Raw genomic sequence first — 21614 nt, 5'->3', positions numbered from 1 at the left:
TCCAGAACACCAGTGAGCTCAAGACAGTTCCACCACCGCGGCAGGCGGGATGAGAGGCTTGAATCTGTGTGCTCCCTGGCAGACACCATGGCCCCAATGGCTTCTTCCTTTTTCTAAAAGAAGTGGCACAAGCTTCAAGTGTTACCGTAAAGCCTGGGATTCTAACATGCCGCAAATTTAGACATACGGGAAGTTTTAGAGATTAAGGGAACAAAGATCAGCACAAGATTCTCTAAGCAGCTGTAACTACAACTCTAACGGTGAATCAAGAGGTTTAAGACTAAGCGAAGGTATACTACTGCAGTCCAATTTTAATCACATATGCTTCTGGAAAGAACAGATGCACAGGATCTGAAAACATACTTCTAAAACCTTGCGAAGCTTGCTGTAAAGCTTGACAAGCTCGTTCTTTGGTTGCTTCCCTCCTGCTGTTTATCGAGGCAGACCCGCATTAAAATAAACCAACGTTTTTCTGGGGACAAATGACGTGGGACCAAGATGCCAGAGATCTGCCGGATGGGGAGTTGAGAAACCGAACATCTCATGGGACATAACCCGCGTGGAAGCAAGCGCTGGCTGGAGCTCCCACTCGGGCCGTGGGAGGCCTGCCCCCAACGCAACAGGGGGAGCCCCAGCTCTGCACAGCAGGAGCGGTGAACTGCTTGGGCTCCACGCCCAGACTCACTCGTGCTTGCTGATGGTGAGAGGGGGGAGGCTTGGGTCAGCCTGACAAAACTGCATTCGAGAACAGATGTCTTTATAGTCCTGGTTCCTCCTCTCACACTCTTCTGTGTGGGCTGCCAGGTGAGAGTTCACGACACAGATACTGGTGTTGTGGAGCTGGAACCGGATGGCCACTCCTCCCTTGTTGCCCTGCGGAAAAGAGCCCGACAGAATCCGACTCGCCACCTCGTCGTGTCGGTCGCTCCCGCCCGCACACCCTCAAAACGTTTCCTCTTCAAAATGATCCTGACAGGGAGACGAAGCAGTGTGACTGTCTGTCTTTGAACAGGTAAGAAAACAAACCCCAGAGTCACTGGCTGGAGTGACTAGCCGGTCAGTGGCCAAGCTGAGTCCACTTTTCACTAAGTCACAGGCAAGCCACATGCTTGCCCTTCTCCACAGGAAGCCAAGCTCTTGCAGTGGAGTCTAAAAGTGGGACTGTGGGAGCCTCAAGACAAGAAAATTGCAAACCTGTTATCAGCATTCTTTCCTTTTTTTTTTTTTTAACTTTATGTTGAGATAGAAAGAGAGAGAGAGAGAATGAGAAGGGGGGGGGGGAGAAAGGGGGGGGGGGGAGAGAATCTCTCTCTCTCGAGAGGCCTGACCCCACGAACCATAAGATCATGACCTGAGCCGAAACCAAGAGTCGGACACACAGCTGACTGAGCCACCCAGGCAGCCCTGGCGCTCTTTCTTTATCTTGGTTTCCCAACAGCGTCTCTGCAACATATTTCATGGGCGGAAGGGGCAGATCAACTAGAGGCTCCGGCGTGGAGCGGACACGGGGATACGTGCTAATGGGGTAAGTCAACTGAATGGGGTGAGTTCACTGAAATCCGACCTCTGAGCGGTCCGCTCCATCTAGCTGTGCTTGAACGCCCCGTTCATCTTGTCATACCAGCACCATCCAACTGGGGCGCGTGCAGTCATGGTATCAGGACACACAGTGTCAAAACCTTAGGGGTCAAGGCCACCGGTGTTGCCAAGCATACCGACCAAAACCTCACCATCCTCCCCATGATTCCTGTCCCCACGGTCTCAGCTTCCACCTCGGAGATGTGCGCCGCGTGTTCCTGTTTGACGTACAACAGCAGCATAATCCCGACCAGTCGGATGAGCTTCACCTGGACAACAGGGACAAACATTCAAGTCACGGCATGAAACACAGTCGAAAACGGGAATAAAGGTCCCAGAGGAAAAGGAGTCTTGAAGTTGGTTGGCTCAGGGTGCTAATGCGTCTCCTTCTTCCGAACAGGACACAGGGTGATCACCTGTTCAGCTCACTGAACATGCTACGTGATAACCTGGACAGCCTGCCAGCACCAAGGCCTGCGTCTTTCCTACCCACAGCACCTCTTCTGGAGGACTTGGAACTGAAATAATTAGGACTGGCTTTTGATAAAGGTCACAGGAAAAGTCCAAACGGTCTTCGAATTTCCCTGCGTGGCAACACAAAATTAAAGGTCACTGGCCCCTCTCTTACCTTTGCGTATTTGGCATCTGGATGAAGACCTTCTGATACAGCTTTAAACCACTCTTCTTCCTTTGGGGTATCATGGAAGAAAAAGGCCTCCTTACTCAGGTCAAGCTCCTGGAACCTATTATAAGCAGCAAGCGGTCAGACAGAGAAAGGTAGTGTGCGAGACAACCCGTCCTCAGACTGGTTTAGATGCACGTGTCCTGGGTCTCCAGCTGAACTGCAGGCCCCTCGAGAGGGGAGAAAAATAAACACTTGAAGCCAAGGGACTAAGTGCTAAGGAACCACCAGCACTTTCATGGGCAGCCACCCATTTCCTCTCTGTAACCAGCCTGTGAAGCAGTTAGAAGCATCTCCATTTCACAGCCAAGACCGCTATTTCACACAAGCACCGAATGGCAAACTGGGGGCCACGCCTGCGTCTATATAAATTCCAAATTCTAGGCCCTTCCCACTTTACCATACAGGCTTCTTTGCTGCCCCCACCCCATCCATAGTGCCCAGGACAGTGGTAAGAAGACAGAAGTATGGAGGGGGAAAAAATGACTGATGGCGCTTTTAAAAAAGCTACCCTTCCTGCCCTGGCAAAAAGAGATCTTTGCTTTATGACTGACAAAGTGTTGAATGTGTAAGTGATGAAAGTCAATTCAAGGTGTAGTGATTTTAACAGGAGGGTTGCACTAACAATTAAATAATAGCATTTAAATGCCAAGCACATCACTTTAATGGTGCCGGAAATTTGTTTACCACGAGTAAGAACATCAAACAGAGAAGCAGCTGTTATTAAGCACATGCTCATTTTTCAATCCCTTCACCTGCTGTGAAAACAGAGTTATACATTCATGTCCCTGTCCCTTCAACCCCAGCTGTACTTTCTCGAGATGTAGAGGCAACCGAGAAGAGAGGCACTCACCCTACACAGTACACATCTGGGGCCTCAATGCCATGGCTTAGCCAGGGCCGGAGGCATTCTTTGGGGGACTGGCCATTCACATTGTACGTTCCCACAAAAAACCTGTCAACAAAGAGAACTGATGAGTCACTTGGGAGGACTATGGACGTGACAGGGGAAAGCATCCTATGCTGACTTTGCCCAGTTTCAGTCTCTTTGGGGTGGAATTCGAAGACAAGAAATGTCACATCTAACTTAGACCAACGACTGTGGCACCAAAGGGTGACTTTGGTGCTTTCATGAGGACTTCAAACAGGACAGGCCTACTCTGAACATTCCTGTTTAGCTTTGAAACACATTAGAGAGCTATAATCCACAAAATGATTCTTCATCCTGTGTATGCTAGGGAACTGGGGGGGGGGGGGGGAGAAGTACCTTGTTACTTTCAGAAGGAAAGCAACAGCAGTGTTCACAATAAGTTGTTCTTTATATACCTGGAAGCAATGTTACCTTGTGTTTATAGTCCCAGTGCACGGATTTAAAAAGATCTAGCAGAATCCTGCAACCCCTACTCATTTCACGTCCAGTAATCTTGTCTAAAAAGATTACCAAACACTAACTTCAATTCACTAACTTCAACTTAAAGGACTTTCTTCAGGGCCACGTGGATGGCTCAGTTAAGTGTCTGACTTTGGCTCAGGTCATGATCTTGTGCTTTGTGAGTTGGAGCCCTACACGGGGCTCTCTGCTTTCAGCGCAGAGCCTGCTTTGGACCCTCTGTCTCCCTCTCTCTCTCTCTCTGTCCCTCCCTCGCACACGGGCTCTCTCTCTCTCAAAAACAAATAAACATATAAACAAAGAAAGGACTGTCTTCAATGCATACGTGCTTTCGCTCTCCCAAAACTAAATAAATATACACTCAAAGGCCTGGAATGACCAAGAGATACGCAAATTTCAGGATATCATTCCTTCTTCTGGCCCCTATGTCTCTTCAAATATTGCTGTAACTATTTGCAAGTTGTGTCACTTCCGCTCTACCACACCTACCACCATGCCTGGCCAGAGAAGGCACAAGAATAAATGCCTACTAGTGAAGAGCGAAAGGAAATGATCATTTCGAAAATGATGGGAGAGACTCCGCAGAAGGATTTGCTTCCAAATCCAGGATACGGGGGGTTGGGGGGAAGTGCTTACATTCCAGAGAGCTGAGAGATCACCTTGCTTTGAAAACAGTCCACCCAGTTAGCTACCTGAAGTTCTGGATATAGGTATAATCCTCTTCTCTCTGCACCAGATGTGATTTCACTATTGTATCTCGCAGTCCGAACTTCTGAATTGATAAAATATGAGCCTTGTCTGATACTGTGATAGTGGAGGAGTGCACCATGTTAATGATGTCAGACTTGGATTTATTCTGTCTAGAAAAACAAAGAAACAGAAATTTATCATATTCTGATGAGTCTCCCCATGACAAAATACATGAACATAAAGCTAGAAGTTTCCAAAGTTAAATGCATTCACTAAGACAACATTATTTCTATGTGCAATTAAATAAACTTACATGTTGTCAACCATATAGCACATTGGTCCAGAGATTTTCTGATAGAGATGTCAGATCGGGGGGGACCTTGAAGACATACTGATCTAATCCCTTCCTTTTTCAAATAAGAAAAATGAGACCTAGCATCATCAATGGTCCACCCAGTTGGATGGTCGCAGAGTATGGATTAGAACCCAGATTTGACGGTGCTCTTTCTAGACCCTAATGCTTCATGTAAAGAAACTATAAAACTATCCAGATCCTTTGACTTGACAATTCTACTGTATCTCTATTCCACAGGAATAATCAGAAATAAGAGGAGAACAAGAAAATCTGTATTTCATTTTTATTTGTGCAGTTTTAACAGTCATACTAAAAATTATTCAAATGCCAACATTTAAAGTTAAGCAAAATAGAGGCGCCTGGGTGGCTCAGTCGGTTAAGTATCTGACTTCAGCCCAGGTCATGATCTCACAGTTCGTGAGTTCGAGCCCCATGTCAGACTCTAAGCTGTCAGCACAGAGCCCAGAGCCTACTTCGGATTCTGTGTCTCCTCTCTCTGCCCCTCCCCCGCTTGCTCTCTCTCTCTCTCTCTCTTTCTCTCAAAAATAAACAAACATCAAAAAAATTTTTAAGTTAAGCAAAATGTAAAATTTGATACATTTATCTAACAGAATCCTAATAACAGCACAGAAACTTTTGTTGATGATTACTTAATGAATTAAGATATACGAAGCACCCACAACAACTTCTGACACTGAATAAATAGCTACAAGTATCTGGTATTGTATCAAGTACATACTAATTATAAGTGAGCTGAGAATGACAGATCTACCTATCATTTAAAATTCAGGGATTCCAGGAGTGCCTGGCTGGCTCAGTCAGTGGAGTGCACCACTCTTGATCTTGGAGTCGTGAGTTCAAGCCCCATGTTGGATATAGAGATTACTTAAAAAAAATAAATAAAACTCAAACAAAAATAAATAAAGTTCAGGGATTGTTGGCTACTGCTTCAGTGCATAATTAAAATACTGACCAAAACAAGTTTTTAATCTATCTTGACCAGATGAGATTCCGGCTACAATCAGTAGGGGGCACTGGTGTACAGGCTAAATATAATAGCATATCAAAAAAAGAGAGAACATAAAAGCGGAAAAAAGTATCTTCAGAGTCCGGAAACTCCTAAAAGAATGGGAAGGAGAAATAAAACTGTTTCTAATCTTCTACATTTCTAAGGTAGGGTTATACTGCCACTTTCAAACTCTAGATGGGCTACTTGCTAGGTCTGGATCTTGGGTACATTCTATAAAGTCTCTTCTTCACCTGTTTCTGTACTTGTAAAATAGAGAAAATAATGGAACCTATGTCTTAGGTTAAAATAAGATAATCCAGGTAAAAGCACAGTACGGGGCATACGCAGTAAATGCTCAGGAAGTGTCCAACATCTCTTAAGCCAGCCACCTTGGGACAACTTACATCATGCACAGTAATGGTCTCAGTTCTATAATGAGGAAAATTGTGGCCCTAAGAGACACAAATGAAGGGAGAGTGCATTACCTTGTGAGCAAGTTGTCTGCTGTATCCTGACCCCAAGAGCTTTGGTCCACAAGCATGCCTTTCCCATCTGACCTTGAATCATCAAAGTCAAAAACACCTAAGGGGAGGGGGAGGGAATGAAAACACACTTACATATACTTTAATATACAGACCCCCCACTTCTCAAATTGTAGTCTAGGAATCACTGGTTGTCCACATACTTCTTGAAAGCACAGGAAAGGTCTGTGCTGGTGTCTGAGTGAAGCTCCCAGAGCACAGAGAGAGGGAGAAAAAACAAGCATTTCATCCAGAGATCTTTACTTCTGAAAACATAAATATCCCACTGGTCTGACTCCCTTTTCCTAGAGACAAGAGTGCATTACAGAAAGAATAAAACTTTGAAAATCTGCAGACCTAAGCTCCATCACCAGCTCTATTTACTGACCTCTTGACTTTGGGCAAGGCTTCAATCTCTCTTAATGTCAGTGACTTGACCTACCCTGCCCTTCTCACAGGTTTACTGTAGGGATCAAATAGTTGACATGTAAGAACTCTGGAAGCCACACAGCATATTATGAAATATAAGATAGTGATATCACTCCATTTACTCCAAGTGGAACTTCAAGGAGGAAAGAGGCAAGGGTCAGAGATCTAACACTGGAAAGGGTCTAAGTGCTCTAGAGAATGGGAAGCACTTGTCATTGTTAACAAATTGCCTCAAAACCAAACAGCAAACCAAGGACTTTCAATAAATAAATACTTTGACACAGTTGTTAAACCAAGATAAACCTGAAAAGGAAAATTAATCTGCCAACAGTTTCTTGGCTCCTTAAAAGCCCAATCTGTGGGATGCCTGTGTGGCTCAGTCGGTTAAGTGTCAGACTCTTGATCTCAGCTCAGGTGTTGTTCTCAGGGTCGTGAGTTCAAGCCCCATGCTGGCCTCCACGCCGGGTGTGGAGCTTACTTAGAAAATAAATAGGTAAAAAGCCAAATCTCTTGTCAACAGAAAACAGCAATGGAGAAGCCACGGAAAGATGCTGCTTCAACACACAAGTTACCAGGAGCACTGGAGGGATGAAACATCACGAAAGAATTTTGCCCTGAAGACTATTACTAAACATGGATTTTCAACCATGCATTCACAGGAACCAGAAAAAAACAAACTTCAGAGTTGAAAACACACACATACACACACACACAATTTGAAACATGAAAATAATTACATTTCAGTACCTCCAATCAATTCCTAAGGCCTTTCAATTTTGCCTCCTAAAGGCCTCTCAAATCAATATATTCCAATGTCACCCTACTAGCTCATGTTACCAGCATCTCCCTGGAATGACTTAAAAAACCTGATTAATAGTCTCCTGGCCTCCTTTCTCACCCCACCATCTCTGACCCGAACTCTACACTGTGGCAAGAGGATTTTTTTTTTTTAAAGGAACGCTAATCACATCACTTAAATCTTTTAAAAGCTTCCCATTGGATAAACCCAACCCTCTCAATATGGCTGCCAAGTCTCCTTCTGGTCTGATTCCTGCCCACCTGTCCACCTGCATCTTTCACCACAGTCCTCTGGCTCCCTGCCCCCTGGACTGCCACAGTCTAAGTATATTAAAGTTACTGCAGTTATACCATGATCCCATCAGAAACCCACTTCCTTCTTCCTCATCCTGCTTTACACGGCTTACTCCTACCCATCCTGGGGCCAGGGACTGGCAAACTTTTCTGCAAAGGGCAGAGTGTAAATGGCCGAGTATCTGCAGGCTGTACAGTCTCCATCACAACTATTTGACCCTGCTGTCATAAGGTAAAAGGAGCCATAAGCAGGGCTTTGTTCCAATAAAACTTTATTTATAGACATCGAAATCTGAGGATTATATAATTTTTAAATGTCACAAAAAATTATTCTCTTCTAATTCTTTTCAGACATTTAAAACTATAAAAACTATTCTTAGCTCACAGGCTGTACAAAGCAGGCAGTGAGCTGGATTGGGCCCATGGCCTGTACTTAGCCAAGCCCTGCTATGGACCACATCTCCAAGGTCACTTCTTTTTTTTTTTTTTTTTAACGTTTATTTATTATTGAGAGACAGAGAGAGAGACAGAGAGTGAGCAGGGGAGGGGCAGAGAGAGAGGGAGACACAGAACTAAAGCAGGCTCCAGGCTCTGTGCTGACAGCTCAGAGCCCGACACGGGGCTCGAACTCACAAACTGCGAGATCACAACCTGAGCCAAAGTCGGACGCTTAACCGACAGAGCCACCCAGGTGCCCCCCCCCCTTTTTTTTTTTAACGTTTATTTATTATTGAGAGACAGAGAGAGACAGAGAGTGAGCAGGGGAGGGCCAGAGAGGAGCCGAGGTCACTTCTTCTAAGATGCCACAATCTCTGACTCCTAGATAAGGTCAGATGCCCTTCCACTGGTGTTCCCACAGCTCCCCGTACGTCTTTCATTATAGCCTAAATTGCTGTGTATTATAACTATTTCTCCCCCTGGTTAGACTGTGAGCTTACTGGGGACACAACTATGTCTGATTTATTCATCACTGCATCCCCATCATCCAGCATACCAGCCAGCACACAAGCAGTTCAATCACTCAACAATTCAAAAGAAAATACTGGGTGAATATGGATCCCTCATGTGTCTTATATAAATACGTAACATCTAAGCTCAAGTCTGTAGTGTTCTTTTGGAATGTTTCGGGCCATCTTCCCATTGTGTTCGGCATACAACAAAAGTAAGAAAGGAAACTATATCAGGTTGTTTCTAGACTTCTATGACCCCATGGTTAGCTAGTTATCTCTGAGACCCAAATCCCCAACTGTATCCTACCTCTCTTGCTTTACTCTCATTGAACTCTAAAGCTTAGACAGCCAAGGTACTTGAGCTAGTGAATGGCATACGGGGACACCTATTAGAATGGTTGAAAACCAAAAAGCTGACTCTACCAATTGCTGGCAAGGATGTGGAGCAAGAGGAACTCTCATGCACTGGTTGTGGGAATGGAAAATGGTACAGCCACTCTGCAAGCAGCTTGGTCGTTTCTTACAAAGCTAAACGTAGCCTCAACCATATGATCCAGCAATCGCACTCCTAGATACTTATGATTTGAAGTTTTATGTCCATATAAAAACCTGCACATAAATGTTTACGGCAGCTTTATTCATACTCATCAAAAGCTGAAAGCAACCAAGATGTCCTTCAATAGGTGACTGGATAAACAAACCATGGTACTCGTATAATGAAATATTATTCGGCAATAAAAAATAAGGGGTCACCAAATCACCAAAAGACATGAGTGAATCTTAAACACATATTGCTAAGTGAAAGAAGCCATTCTGAAAAGGTTACACACTGTAGGATTCCACTTATATCACATCACGGTTAAGGCAAAACTCTAGAGATGGTAAATAGATCAGTGGTCGCCAAGTGTTCAGTGGGTGCATAAGGATTAAGTGAGGGAAGCACAGGGGACTTTTTGGGTCAGTGAAACTATTCTGTAAGAAACTGTGATGATGGATACATGACACTATCTATAGGCTTCAAAACTCATGGAACTTTATAGCACAAAGAGTGAACTTTAATGTATGCAAATTTAAAAAATCATTTTGGAGGTCAGGGGATCCTAGAGTAAAATACAGGAAATGACAAAGTATCTAACTATATTACAAATGTATGAACAGCCTCAATGAAGAGGACAGAAGAAAAAAGTGCTGACCCAAGTAACTTTGGAAATTAGTGGAACCTGTAAGACTAAAGGCAAAATGAACTGTATGCAAGCACTATACTCTAGCTGAAATGCTGTTTCCCACGGGGATATGGGTTAACAATTGTGAAGTCACTCTACCTGGATCCTGGAATTTAACACTTAAGAAGACAGACAGAGGAGGGGTGCCTGGGTGGCTTAGTTGGTTGAGCATCCAACTCTTGATTTTGGCTCAGGTCATGATCTCACAGTTTGTGGGTTTAAGCCCCGCCATGCTGACACTGCAGGGCCTGCTTGGGAACGTCTCTCTCTCTCTCTCTCAAAATAAATAAATAAACTTAAAAAAGAAGAAAAAAAAAGAAAGAAAGAAAATGGGTAGTGGATTGCAGGAGTTGGGTGTCTCATTGTAGGGGTAAAGAGGTTCCAGATAAACCTGGAAGGGGAAGAGACTAGAATGATCCATGTGGTACTGGATTAGAGCTGGAGATACCAGCATGAGTTCATGTTTACCTAACATACATCCATATGGTTACATGCAGAAATACAGAGGCACACACGTGTAAGTATACACATATACATTTCCTTGCTCCGTCAGCTAAGAGAGCCCAGAAGCAAGGACCCACCAGTAGCAAGGACCACTCTTTAATACCTAGATCCTGGTTTCTAATACCATTTATTCACCAATAAAAGGAACCAAGGCTCCTTGAGATATGGTTATCTTAGGTCTGGGGTAGGAAATATACAAGATGGAGCATTTTGTAGTGCCAGAAAACAAGAAAGCACTCAAAAAACAAAACAAAACAAAACAAAACAAAACAAAACAAAACAAAATCCGCGTCTGACTTCGGCACAGGTCATGATCTCACAGTTCATGGGTTCAAGCCCCACGTCGGCTCTCTGTCAGTGGGGAGCCTGCTTCGTATCCTCTGTTTCTCTCCTTCCCTCCCTCTCTCTCTCTCTCTCTCTCTCAAAAAAAAAATAATAATAATAAACATTTAAAAAAATAAATTAAATTAAATTAAAACACCCACAATGAGGGGAGTATGTCAAATGAACACAGGAGCCAACTGAAAGAGCTCCAATGGTCACAGCTGGAACAATGTGAGCAACAATACTGGATTATAATTCAAAGTATAAAAGAAACAGCCATCAGTCCATAGCGCTACAAATAACTGAATAAAAAAATAAGTGGAGAGGAAAAGACAAATCTGCTCTGAAGAATTTCAAATACTGTAGGTGAACACTCTACCTTCAAGGAGGTAGAGCATGACTCCCCACGGCTCCCCCTGAAACTGCTGTGTTAAGGTTACTGATACGCTTCATTCATGTCGCCAAATCCAGTGGTCAGTTCCCCGGTTTTCAGCTAAGCTCACTTCAACCTCTCTTCGGCAGCACTTGATAGAAACCACTCCTTCCCCCCCCCCCCCCACACAACTTCTTTACTTTCTGAAGGCTCCTCTTTTCTCCATGCACCCCACCCCCACCCCCACCCCCAGGAATGAATCCAGGCTAGGTCCTGGCATGACCACTTCTCCAGCTACACTCTTTCCCAGCTAGGTGATCTCAGTTTCAGAGTCTTATTTTTTATTTGAAGGTTATTTATTATTTATTTTGAGAGAGAGAGAGAGAGAGAGAGAGAGAGAGAGAGAGAATCCCAAGCAGGCTCCACACTGACAGTGCAGAGCCTGATGTGGGAACCCACAAGCCATGAAATCATGAGCCGAAGTCGGACACTTAATGGACTGAGCCACCCAGGTGCCTCTCAGTCTCAGTTTTAAAAACCACCTACATGCTGACCACTCCCAAATTTTCATGCTCCAACCTAGATCTTTCAGCAGAGCTCTAGCTCCTTACCTAACCTGGCCTTCACACCTCTCTGGCCTCATCCACCGTGCTCTATGTCACCCGGTCTGCTCTGGCTCCGTTTCCTTTTCTGCTGTTCCTAGAACATGTCAGGCACATTCCCAACTCAGGGACTTTGATCTTGCTGGTCCCTCTGCCTGGAATGCTTTGCCTTCAGATCTCCACACTACTCACTCCATTTCATTCCGGCCTCTGCTCAGACATCAGGAGGCTGACGCTCTATCTACCACCCTACCACCCCACATCACTCTATCCCCTTTCTCCAGAACTTCCTAAACTTCCTCTGTTCACGGCACCCTTCCTGTCTCAGTGATTTTTTTTCAAAGAGCCTCTAGGCCAAAAGGAATACCTAATAGAGCTGTTCAAATAGTTAGGGCCAAATAAATTACTAAGTATTTAAGGCCTAACAACTTAAGTAGCAGTTTGAAAACGAATACACATAAATAGAAGGAAAAAATACTATTTGTTTCATTTTAAATAACCACAATTACCTACTAACGAGATGTGTGTGCCTATTGGGTACCGTACAACCTCTCAAACTTTGGAATCCGATTGGACACCACGTACAACGTGCCACACTGATTTTTGCATGGTAATTTTTTTAAGTTTATTTATTTTAAGAGAGAGAGAGAGAGAGAGAATAGGGGAAGGGCAGAAAGAGAGAGAATCCCAAGCAGACTCTGCACTGACAGTACAGAGCCCAACTCACTCATGAACCATGAAATCATGACCTGAACTGAAGTTGGATGGTCAACTGGCCCCTGTATTTTTTGTTTTGAAGTTTACTAATTTTGAGAGAGGGCACACGCACAGAGAGAAAGGAAGAGAGAGAATCCCAAGCAGGCTCCATGCTGTCAGCCCAGAGCCTGGTGTGGGGCTTGAACTCGTAAGATCGTGACCTGAGCTGAAATCGAGAGTCGGTCACTTAACCAACTGAGCCCCCCAGGCCCCTACTTGCTTTTGATGACTGCAACCACCAAAAACCCAGCTTCACCTTCCTTTTGATACAATGTCCTCAGAAGGAATGCGGCACCATCTAATGTTGAAACTGTAAACTACCTGGAGCTAGAACAGACCTCAAGTATCTATGTGCTGACTTTCGAACTTTTACAAGTCCCACAGTGCCCCTGTGAATTCACCACAGAGCCCCAGATACCTCAGCACACAGTCTGGGAACCACAATCTTGTGAAATTTTTCCCTTTAGTACCAATACCATTTGACATTATATCTTGTGAGTATTCATCAGTTTATCGGAGGCTATCCCCACTAAAACGTAAGCTCTGCAAGGCAGGGGCTTTGTCTTTATGCGATTTCCTGGGGACCTGGAACAGCACCTGCAGCAGAGTGGGTACTCGATGTGTTAAATGCATGCAAGTATCCGGAAACTTAAGCTGAAGCCTAGCTGTACCATTATCTTCCTGTGTGACAAGTTCCCTCTTCTCTTTGGGTCTTAGTTTCTTCACTTATAAAGCAGGCACTTCAGTATAAATATCTTTATACTTTACAATGAGCAAAGGCAAATTAAGGAATATGGGTTAGAGCTCTGCTTCTGCATGTCAGTGCTAAGGACTCAGGATCTTGTTTTGGGGCTTCCTAGTAAAGGCTTCGTAAGTTCCTAGGAAGGGCCAGACTGGAAGAACATCTCCTGGAGACAGGTGGTTCGTCCCTATGGATTCAGCTTCTGTCCATGAGTGGCCAGTGTACTGGAAAATCGCCCTGTAGGCCTACATCACCATGTCTGCTGCAGGAACCAGCCCAGCGACGACCAGAACATCTTCATTCTTCACTCTACTCGTGGAAAGTTTAAGGCGTGACCTGGGGGATTTCCAGCCACAGAACAATCTTCTCGGGATCTCTTCTCCCCTGGATCTAGCACGGCGGCTGGCTATCAGCAGCTCTTTACCAAATTTACCATCACCCAGCCCCCTGGCTCCCTCTCAACCACAGCTTCCTGTTTCTTCCTCCTCTTCTGCTTCCCTACTCCCACTCTGCCCTTTTTCCAACCTCAGACCTCCAATCCTTTGTCACCCAATCTAACAGATGACATCTGGGTTTTTCCTTTCTTCCCATGTTCATTCACTAAGTCCTATAAATCCTCTCTCCTAAATATTTTTATACCTGACCTTCTTCCCTATCCCTACTGTCATGCCCCAGATTAGGCCCTTACAATTTCTGGAAAGCACATTCAATGATTTCCCTGCCTCCATCACCACCCCCCCTCCAGTCCATTCTGCCACCATCTAGAAGAAAACATAAATCTGAGGTCATTGCTGTGTCTTAAAACCCATAATAACTTCTTTTTCTTTTTCTTTTAACATTTAGTTATTTTTGAGACAGAGAGAGACAGAGCATGAACGGGGGAGGGGCAGAGAGAGAGGGAGACACAGAATCGGAAGCATGCTCCAGGCTCTGAGCCATCAGCCCAGAGCCCGACGTGGGGCTTGAACTCACGGACCGTGAGATCGTGACCTGAGCCGAAGTCGGACGCTTAACCGACTGAGCCACCCAGGCGCCCCATCTTTTTTAAGTTTATTTATTTGGAGAGAGAGAGCCTGCATGCGTGAGCCGGAGAGAAGAGAGAGAGAGGGAGAGACAGAATCCCAAGCAGTTACTTGGGGCTCAAACCCACGAACTGTGAGATCATGATCTGAGCTAAAATCAAGAGTCTTATGCTCAACCAACTGAGCCTCTAAGGCGCCCCTCCCACAATAATTTCTATCAACTATCGAATCAACCCCAAACCTATGAGTATTACACACAAGGACCTTTGTAATTCACCCAGACCCCCTTTCCAGCCCCATCTCCCACCGCCCCCATCCAGTCACACCAAAACGATTTCTCTATTATTATTTTTATTATTTTTAATGTTTATTTCTGAAGAGAGAGAGAAACAGAGAGCAAGAAGGGGAGGGGTAGAGAGAGAGGGAGACACAGAATCTGAAGCAGGCTCCAGGCTCTGAGCTGTCAGCACAGAGCCTGATGTGGGGCTCGAATTCACCAACCCTGAGATCGTGACCTGAGCCGAAGCCGAACACTTAACTGATTGAGCCATGCAGGTGCCCCACGATTTCTCTTTAGATGCTGTCTCCTCACCCCACCCCTGATCCTAACCAGTCCTCAATCCCACCTTCGTGTGGTAGACATCATCCTTTCAGACTCTGCTCAGTGTTCACCCCCTTCAAAAGGTCTTCTACTGGTCCTCTCCTTGTATTTTCATACAGCTAGTGCTTGCCTCAATCAAGGCATTTATCATAATAGAACCGCCACTGTGTTTACCTCTTTTTGTCTTACTTCTTTAGCTAGACCACAAGCTCCTTGGGAGCAGGGGCTGATGTTTTTTTCCTCTGTGGACCTGGGCTTACCACAATTTATGGAACATATCAGGCAGTGAGTAAACACACAGTGAACAAAGAGCCACAGGGCAGAGATCAAGCTCACTGTCATTTCTGGGTGCTTACTTGATGACCACCTTTCACACCTACAATTGAAACCATTTCCCTGTAAGAGGCTACCTAGTAAGTAGGTCAACCATGGTAACAGCTTGGTCTGGATGTATAGAACTGCTGAAGTGTTTTGCTTTTCTTGCAAATCCTGTGCATTGCACTGTATAGTTTACAGGACCAAAAGCCTTCTCCCATGCCTGGCTAAACAGACAACACTGCCCCTGGAGGCTCCTTCCTTAGCTCAAGCAGCAGTAGTGCCTAACACGGATCCACGATTCTGATCTCGTACACTTGTACGCTTGGGGCCAAGCGTACTTTGGAATTCAGAATTTGGGGGATCTTAAAAAGCTACTATGTGACCTCTGCTGTATATAATACAACACCCCCCGGCAGAGTCTGAGGCAACACTGAGGAATCAAACACTTTGATATTTCCACAGTGCGACGTAGGAGTAGTAAAGTGTGGGGGGACAAATAAAGCCTATAAATAGTCTCATGTCAGTTCAAGCGAGTCTCACTGCCACAGTGGGCTTGGGCCAAACTTATACAATTTTTTTTTTAGTCTTTGGAGCTTTTAGGACTTCAGAACTGCTAATAAGGGATTGAAGATGGTAGTTAAGAACATGGCCTGCTGTTATCTACACACATCAAAAAGGACTAGAGTGTGTGTCTATGTCCATCTATAACACAAGCTTATAAATATATCGATAAATTTTACAGATACATACGTACACATACGTATCCTGGAAGGGTAGAAACCAAAATGTCAACAGAAATCATTTCTCAACGGTAGGACTTCTTTTGCTTTTTGCTTATAGGCACTTTCAAAAGCAGCTACAATGTGTATTTTATTGTATGCACATTTATCACAGGTTTTGAAATCAAAGACCCAGGTTCCAATTTTGACCCTGCCACTCATTAGTCGTTTGACCTTGGGCAAGTTACCCAATTTCTCTAGCTTTGGCCTCTTCCACCGATCAGAGACAACAGTGTATTTGCTGTACAGGACTGCTGTCTTCTCTCCCTGTGGCTAACTGGAGGCTCTCCCTACTTCAAGGCCAAAAGGTGCTCTAAAAGCCAAACCGGACCCGTTGAAGGCCCAGAGCTACAAAACAAAGACAAGAGGCAAGGTCTTGATGCCAACATCTTGTAGCCAGGCCTATCACTGACCTGGGGTTGGGGCTTTTTCCAAAACAGGACATCACACAAGGAAAAAAAAAAATCCAGACCCAAATACAAGTACCCTACTTCTTTGGAGACCTGTACGAGAGCAGCAGCATTCTTTATTTTCTTTTTTTCTCCCAGGAACATTATTTCTTAATTCACTGGCTCCTTCTGTCTCCTCCTGTTGCTCTGTTTCCCCCTGCAGGTCCCCTAGTTATTTGCAGATGCTCCCATATCCAGACCAGTGCTGTCCAAGAGAACTTTCTGTGATGACTGAAAGGTTCTACAGCTTTGCTGCCACTGGCCACATTGAGACACCTGAAATGTTTCTAGAGTGAACGGGAAACTGGATTTTGTATTTTATTCACCTAAGTTAAATGTTAATAGCCACATGCGGCTACCACAGTGGACAAATGCAGACCTAGGTCACACTCCTTCTCTTCAAGAATCATCGGCCACCACAGTTCGCTCCAAATGGAGCTGTCCAGCTCTGCCAGAACTTAATCCTGCCACCACCTACTGTCTGCATTTCCACAAGGAAGTTCTGTGTACGGCGGGGCCCAGGTAAAGGTGCGGTTTGACCTGGGGCCCTCTCCCTGAGCTCCCCCTTTGTCATCTGTACCAGCCCTGTCCCCGCCAGCCTGGTCTGCAACCCTGCCATCCACCCACACCTCTCGTCCCAGGGCCCCAAGAGCTGGTCAGTCACCAATGTCTTTGTTCCCAAGGATGCCTTTCTTCAGGCCATCCTCTCCTCACTTGTCACTGCAAGAGTCTCTCATCACCGCACGAGCCTCCCACTACAGAAGCTTCCCACTTCTCACTACCCAACTTGGTCTCTGGATGTGGCCAGACTGAACTCTGATTTTAGTTAGGTCTCCCTGCTCTTAAGCTTTCAGCACTGCACCGATGCCTGGAGGTTAAGATACAGACTGGTTGAATTGGCAGATGAGGCCCTTTGCAAACTGGCTCTCCTCAGTCACCTAAAAGCAGCCAGATCTAAATAGACAGGTTCGCCCTGCGTGCCACCCTCACCCCTGGCTCCAAGGGAAGCCCCTCCTACTTGCTGGCCACCTCTCCTGCAAAGCCCAGCCTCCACTCCTACGAGCTCCTTCCCCTTCTTCCTGATGCCCCACTACCATCACCACACTATCCGAGGCAGTCATCCCTCTGACTTCTGAAGGCCTTTCTTGTCCATATAACTGGTGTGGCACTTTTAAGAGAAATTAGTGTTTTTGGAAACAAGCGTTAGGCTTTGGAATGAAACAGACCTGGCTCTTTTACTGGCTCTGTCCACGACCTCATAGGAAACCTCAAGCAAATTACTCCATTTGTGTCCTCATTTGTAAAATGTGGATAATACCACCAAACTTAGAACCCAAAAGAACAACCAAATGAAATCTACATGGGTCAAGAGCCTAGCACAATGCCTGGTGCACAGCAGATGGGCAGGAACTGTTAGTTCTTTCCCCTCTACCACTTTTTTCCCCCAGCTCTGCCACTCTTAACCCCCCACTGCTCTGATAATGAACACTACCATTTATCAAGTTACCTTCTAATCGCATTAGACGTTAAAACCCAGATCTGCTTGACTCCACAGTCTCCCCCTTTGCAAGCACGAGCACAGGATCTTCAAGGAAACTATCAACTCATAGAGGTAAGTAGCAAATGAATAGAAGGGTTGAGTCTGCTTGGATAACAAAGCAAAAGTACCACCATGGTGTCCACAGGGTGTGTGGGTGTGTGGCTGCCATTGCTGGGTGGAGATCATGTCCTGCCCTTGCTGAGCATCTACTAGACAGGTCTAGGAGGAGATGTCCCTTCCTAGTCACTTCTCAGTCACTGGCCTTTGCATTGCAAATCCAGCACACCAGAAGAACCTGCAAAACCATGCGAGCAAAATCCCTGATGTTTCAAATTGGCAGGAGTGAGTGAGTTGGTTCAACGCTTACCAGTGACACAGAGGGGGCCACGCCAAGGGCTCTCTCAGTCTGAAACAGGGAGACACATACCAGCAAGAGGTACTTCAATTCACAGGAAGATAAACAGATCCAGATAAACAGATCCAACTACCCAGAATCCAAATCAGGCTGTGTTAATGACAATGATAGTAGTATTATCATGAATAATATTAATAGCAAATTCTTAAGGCTTACTACATGCCAGGCATGGTTTTAAACACTTTACATATGTTTAATCTTCAAAACTGTTCCATCGGATGAAGTAAGTGCTATTATTATCTGCACTTTGCAGACCAGAAGTTAACTAATTTGCCCCAGAACACACAGATAGTAAATGGCACAGCCAGGATTCAAACCCAAGGAATCTGGGTCAAGAGTTTGTGTTCTTTTTAATTTTTTTTTTTTTTTTACATTTATTTATTTTTGAGAGACAGAGAGAGAACACGAGTGGGGGAAGGACGGAGAGAGAATGAGACACAGAATCTGAAGCAGGCTCCAGGCTTCAAGCTGTCAGCACAGAGCCTGACATGGGGCTCGAACTCACAAACCATGTGATCATGACCTGAGCTGAAGTCAGACGCTCATCTGACTGAGCCACCCAGGCGCCCCAAGAGTTTGGGTTCTCAACCAGTAAACAATAGCAAGATATCAACTATCAGAAAAACATGAGGTTCAGAAAGTATTTCTGGCAGAAGAAATAATTTCAGTACAAAGACAGCATTATGGCATCCTCAGAAAATAGTAGTAATAAGTAGTATAAACAAGTACAAAGGAAAAGTTTTGTTTGAGAAGGATTAGGGGACACGGAAGTAGAGTACAGGGATTAGGGCTCAAGCATTAGATTCAAACAGACAATTTGAGTTCTGTTCTCAACTCTGTCACTGACCAGTGAGTGATCACAGGCATGTTACCTACCCTATCTGAGCCTCTATCTCTCCATCTGAGAAATGGACATCCTCTTACAGAACTTTTGTGGCATAGTGTGAGCCCCACAGACCCACAGTAAGTGCTTAATAAATGGTAACTGCTAATAATAATAATAGTTTGATAGCAATACATTTAAAAAAAATTTTTTTTAATGTTTATTTATTTTTGAGACAATGCTAGAGACAGAGTGCAAGCAGCGGAGGGGCAGACAGAGGGAGACACAGAATCTGAAGCAGGCTCCAGGCTCCAAGCTGTCAGCCCAGAGCCCAACACGGGGCTCAAACTCATGAACCATGAGATCATGACCTGAGCCGAAGTCAGACGCCTAACCGACTGAGCCACTCAGGCGCCTCGATAGCAATACATTTTTATAAACAAATTTTTATTCTAAAAATTTGTTCAGGGTTCATGAGTTTGAGCCCCATGTCAGGCTCTGGGCTGACAGCTTGGAGCCTGAAGCCTGCTTCAGATTCTGTGCCTCCCTCTCTCTCGGCCTCTCTCTCTCTCTCTCTCTCTCTCTCAAAAATAAGCATTAAAAAAAATGTTCAAAAAAAAAGATTTTTTAGGAATAGATATATACTAGTAATAAATGGCCAAAGTGTAAGATTTTGAATGCCATGTAGAGTTTGGATTTTACTCTATGATGAGGGGGAACCAGGGGTGCCTGGCTGGCTCAGTTGGTAGAGCTTGTGACTCTTGATCCCGGGGCAGTGAGTTCAAGCCCCACAGTGGACGTGCAGTCTATTTTTTAAAAAAGGGAGAGCGGGGAGCTACGTATAGTCCACAGTGCGGGGAAACTCTGAAGAGAAGTCCGGAACACAGGGCACCTGGCATTACAAACAACTGTCAGCCTGGCCAGCACCCCAGATAGTTGTTACTTTCTTAAAAGTCAAATAACCATGCTTCTTAGTTTTCTCTCTGTTTCTTTAGACATCTCTAAAAACACATCCTGTGCCCTGCGGACCCATAAGCCCTGGACTCAAACTCTAACTGCACCCTGTGCAAATCCAACTTAGGTTGACAAGGACTAAATATGACCGGTTTAGCTTTCAAGGAGGAAGACTCCAGTGCGCCCAGTTCACAACAACAGACTGTAGTCGTGACAAGTTATTGGACAGATTACTTGACTCTTTCCCTCCAGGCTCTCCCTCCACTGGACCTTCTGGTCTGTGGTCTGGTGATAAAGCTGAAAAGAGAAGTGGGTAAGAGCAAACCAGGAAGAGAGGGAAGAGAAGTTCAGAGCACACTCAAAGAGGAAGGGGGCAGGAGCTATTCAAGTGACTAAGCACTTGAGGCGATGAACTGCGCGGGTCGCTATAGCTCAAAGACCACAGACATTTTTTGAGCACCTGGTGATGTGCAAGGCACTCAGGCTGGCATGTGGGGAGGAGAGAGGATGCAAAATGCTAACAACAGCAAGTTCGAGCTTGTAAAAATGTAGCTGAATGAGCAGTCAACAAAGATGAAAACGCACAGGGCTTTATCCAGAAATTACAAGCAGTCAAGTTCGAAGGAAGAGGAAATGAAGGGGAGTTGGGGCAGATAAGACTAGATAAGATAAGAGGGGGCTGAAGCCAGGCTGTGCAGGACTTGAACTGTCATGCAAAAGAATCTGAACTCTATCCTGTGGGCAACAGAGAGTGGCACAACATTCAAGTTCACATACAAAATAGTAGGGCATGATAAAAGTTAGAGGCTAGGGAGATCCCGAGGGAGAAGCAGCCTTAAGGTTAGGAAGACTTGGAAGGAGACCACTGGGTTCATTCAAGTAAGACGATACTTACATGAACTATGGGGATTAAAAAATAATGTGGTTATTAGAAGAGGAGAGGGAAGAGTGCAGGATGACAGAGGTTTTAAGAGACTGCATTCACGGAAAAGAAATTGGAGGGAGAGAGAGCAGTAAGAAGATAATGAGTAGTTATCTGGAAGAATCTGGCCTAGGATAGGCCCTGAAGAGGGCAGCCAGTCTCTAAGCTCTGGAAAGTGGGCATTTGCAATTCCTGAGTGTGTTTCCCAAACAAAAGCATCTCTAAATAACTTAGAGGTGACCTTCTTGGAGGCAAACATTCATTCTCATTGCATAGATGGAAGAGAGGAAAGTCAAGAGACATGTCTAATATTGTACCAAGGTGCAAGAAGGAACATAAAAATAAAAAATAAATAAGTAAAAATTAGACACACACTTTTTTTCAAATCCTCACCATTCATTTTTGCTAGTTTCAGTTTGCATATGCATGAGGGGTGGTAAAGCCTACAAATTTGTTACAGTATATTTTAAGCAGCAAAGAAAACATGCAAGTCAGCTGGCTTCTATGTTACAACCCTGTCTTCCCTCTAATAAATATTGATGCCTCTCTTCCTGAACCTTCAGTCCCTGAG

The 21614-nt window shown here is 44.9% G+C and overlaps 1 protein-coding gene across 1 annotated transcript in view; it reads right to left on the bottom strand.

Annotated features, from left to right (window-relative positions):
• INPP5B (inositol polyphosphate-5-phosphatase B) overlaps positions 1 to 21614 on the bottom strand; it is a 46993-nt gene that overhangs the window by 14446 nt on the left and 10933 nt on the right. The window contains 6 exon segments of the mRNA XM_049617450.1: positions 686 to 873; positions 1731 to 1847; positions 2207 to 2321; positions 3114 to 3215; positions 4343 to 4510; positions 6190 to 6286. Of these exon segments, the coding sequence (XP_049473407.1) occupies positions 686 to 873; positions 1731 to 1847; positions 2207 to 2321; positions 3114 to 3215; positions 4343 to 4510; positions 6190 to 6286 (787 nt within the window).

Source organism: Panthera uncia (assembly GCF_023721935.1).
Source record: "Panthera uncia isolate 11264 chromosome C1 unlocalized genomic scaffold, Puncia_PCG_1.0 HiC_scaffold_4, whole genome shotgun sequence".
In the NCBI taxonomy this organism is placed as follows: Eukaryota; Metazoa; Chordata; class Mammalia; order Carnivora; family Felidae; genus Panthera; species Panthera uncia.
This window is presented reverse-complemented; position numbering and strand designations above follow the sequence as displayed.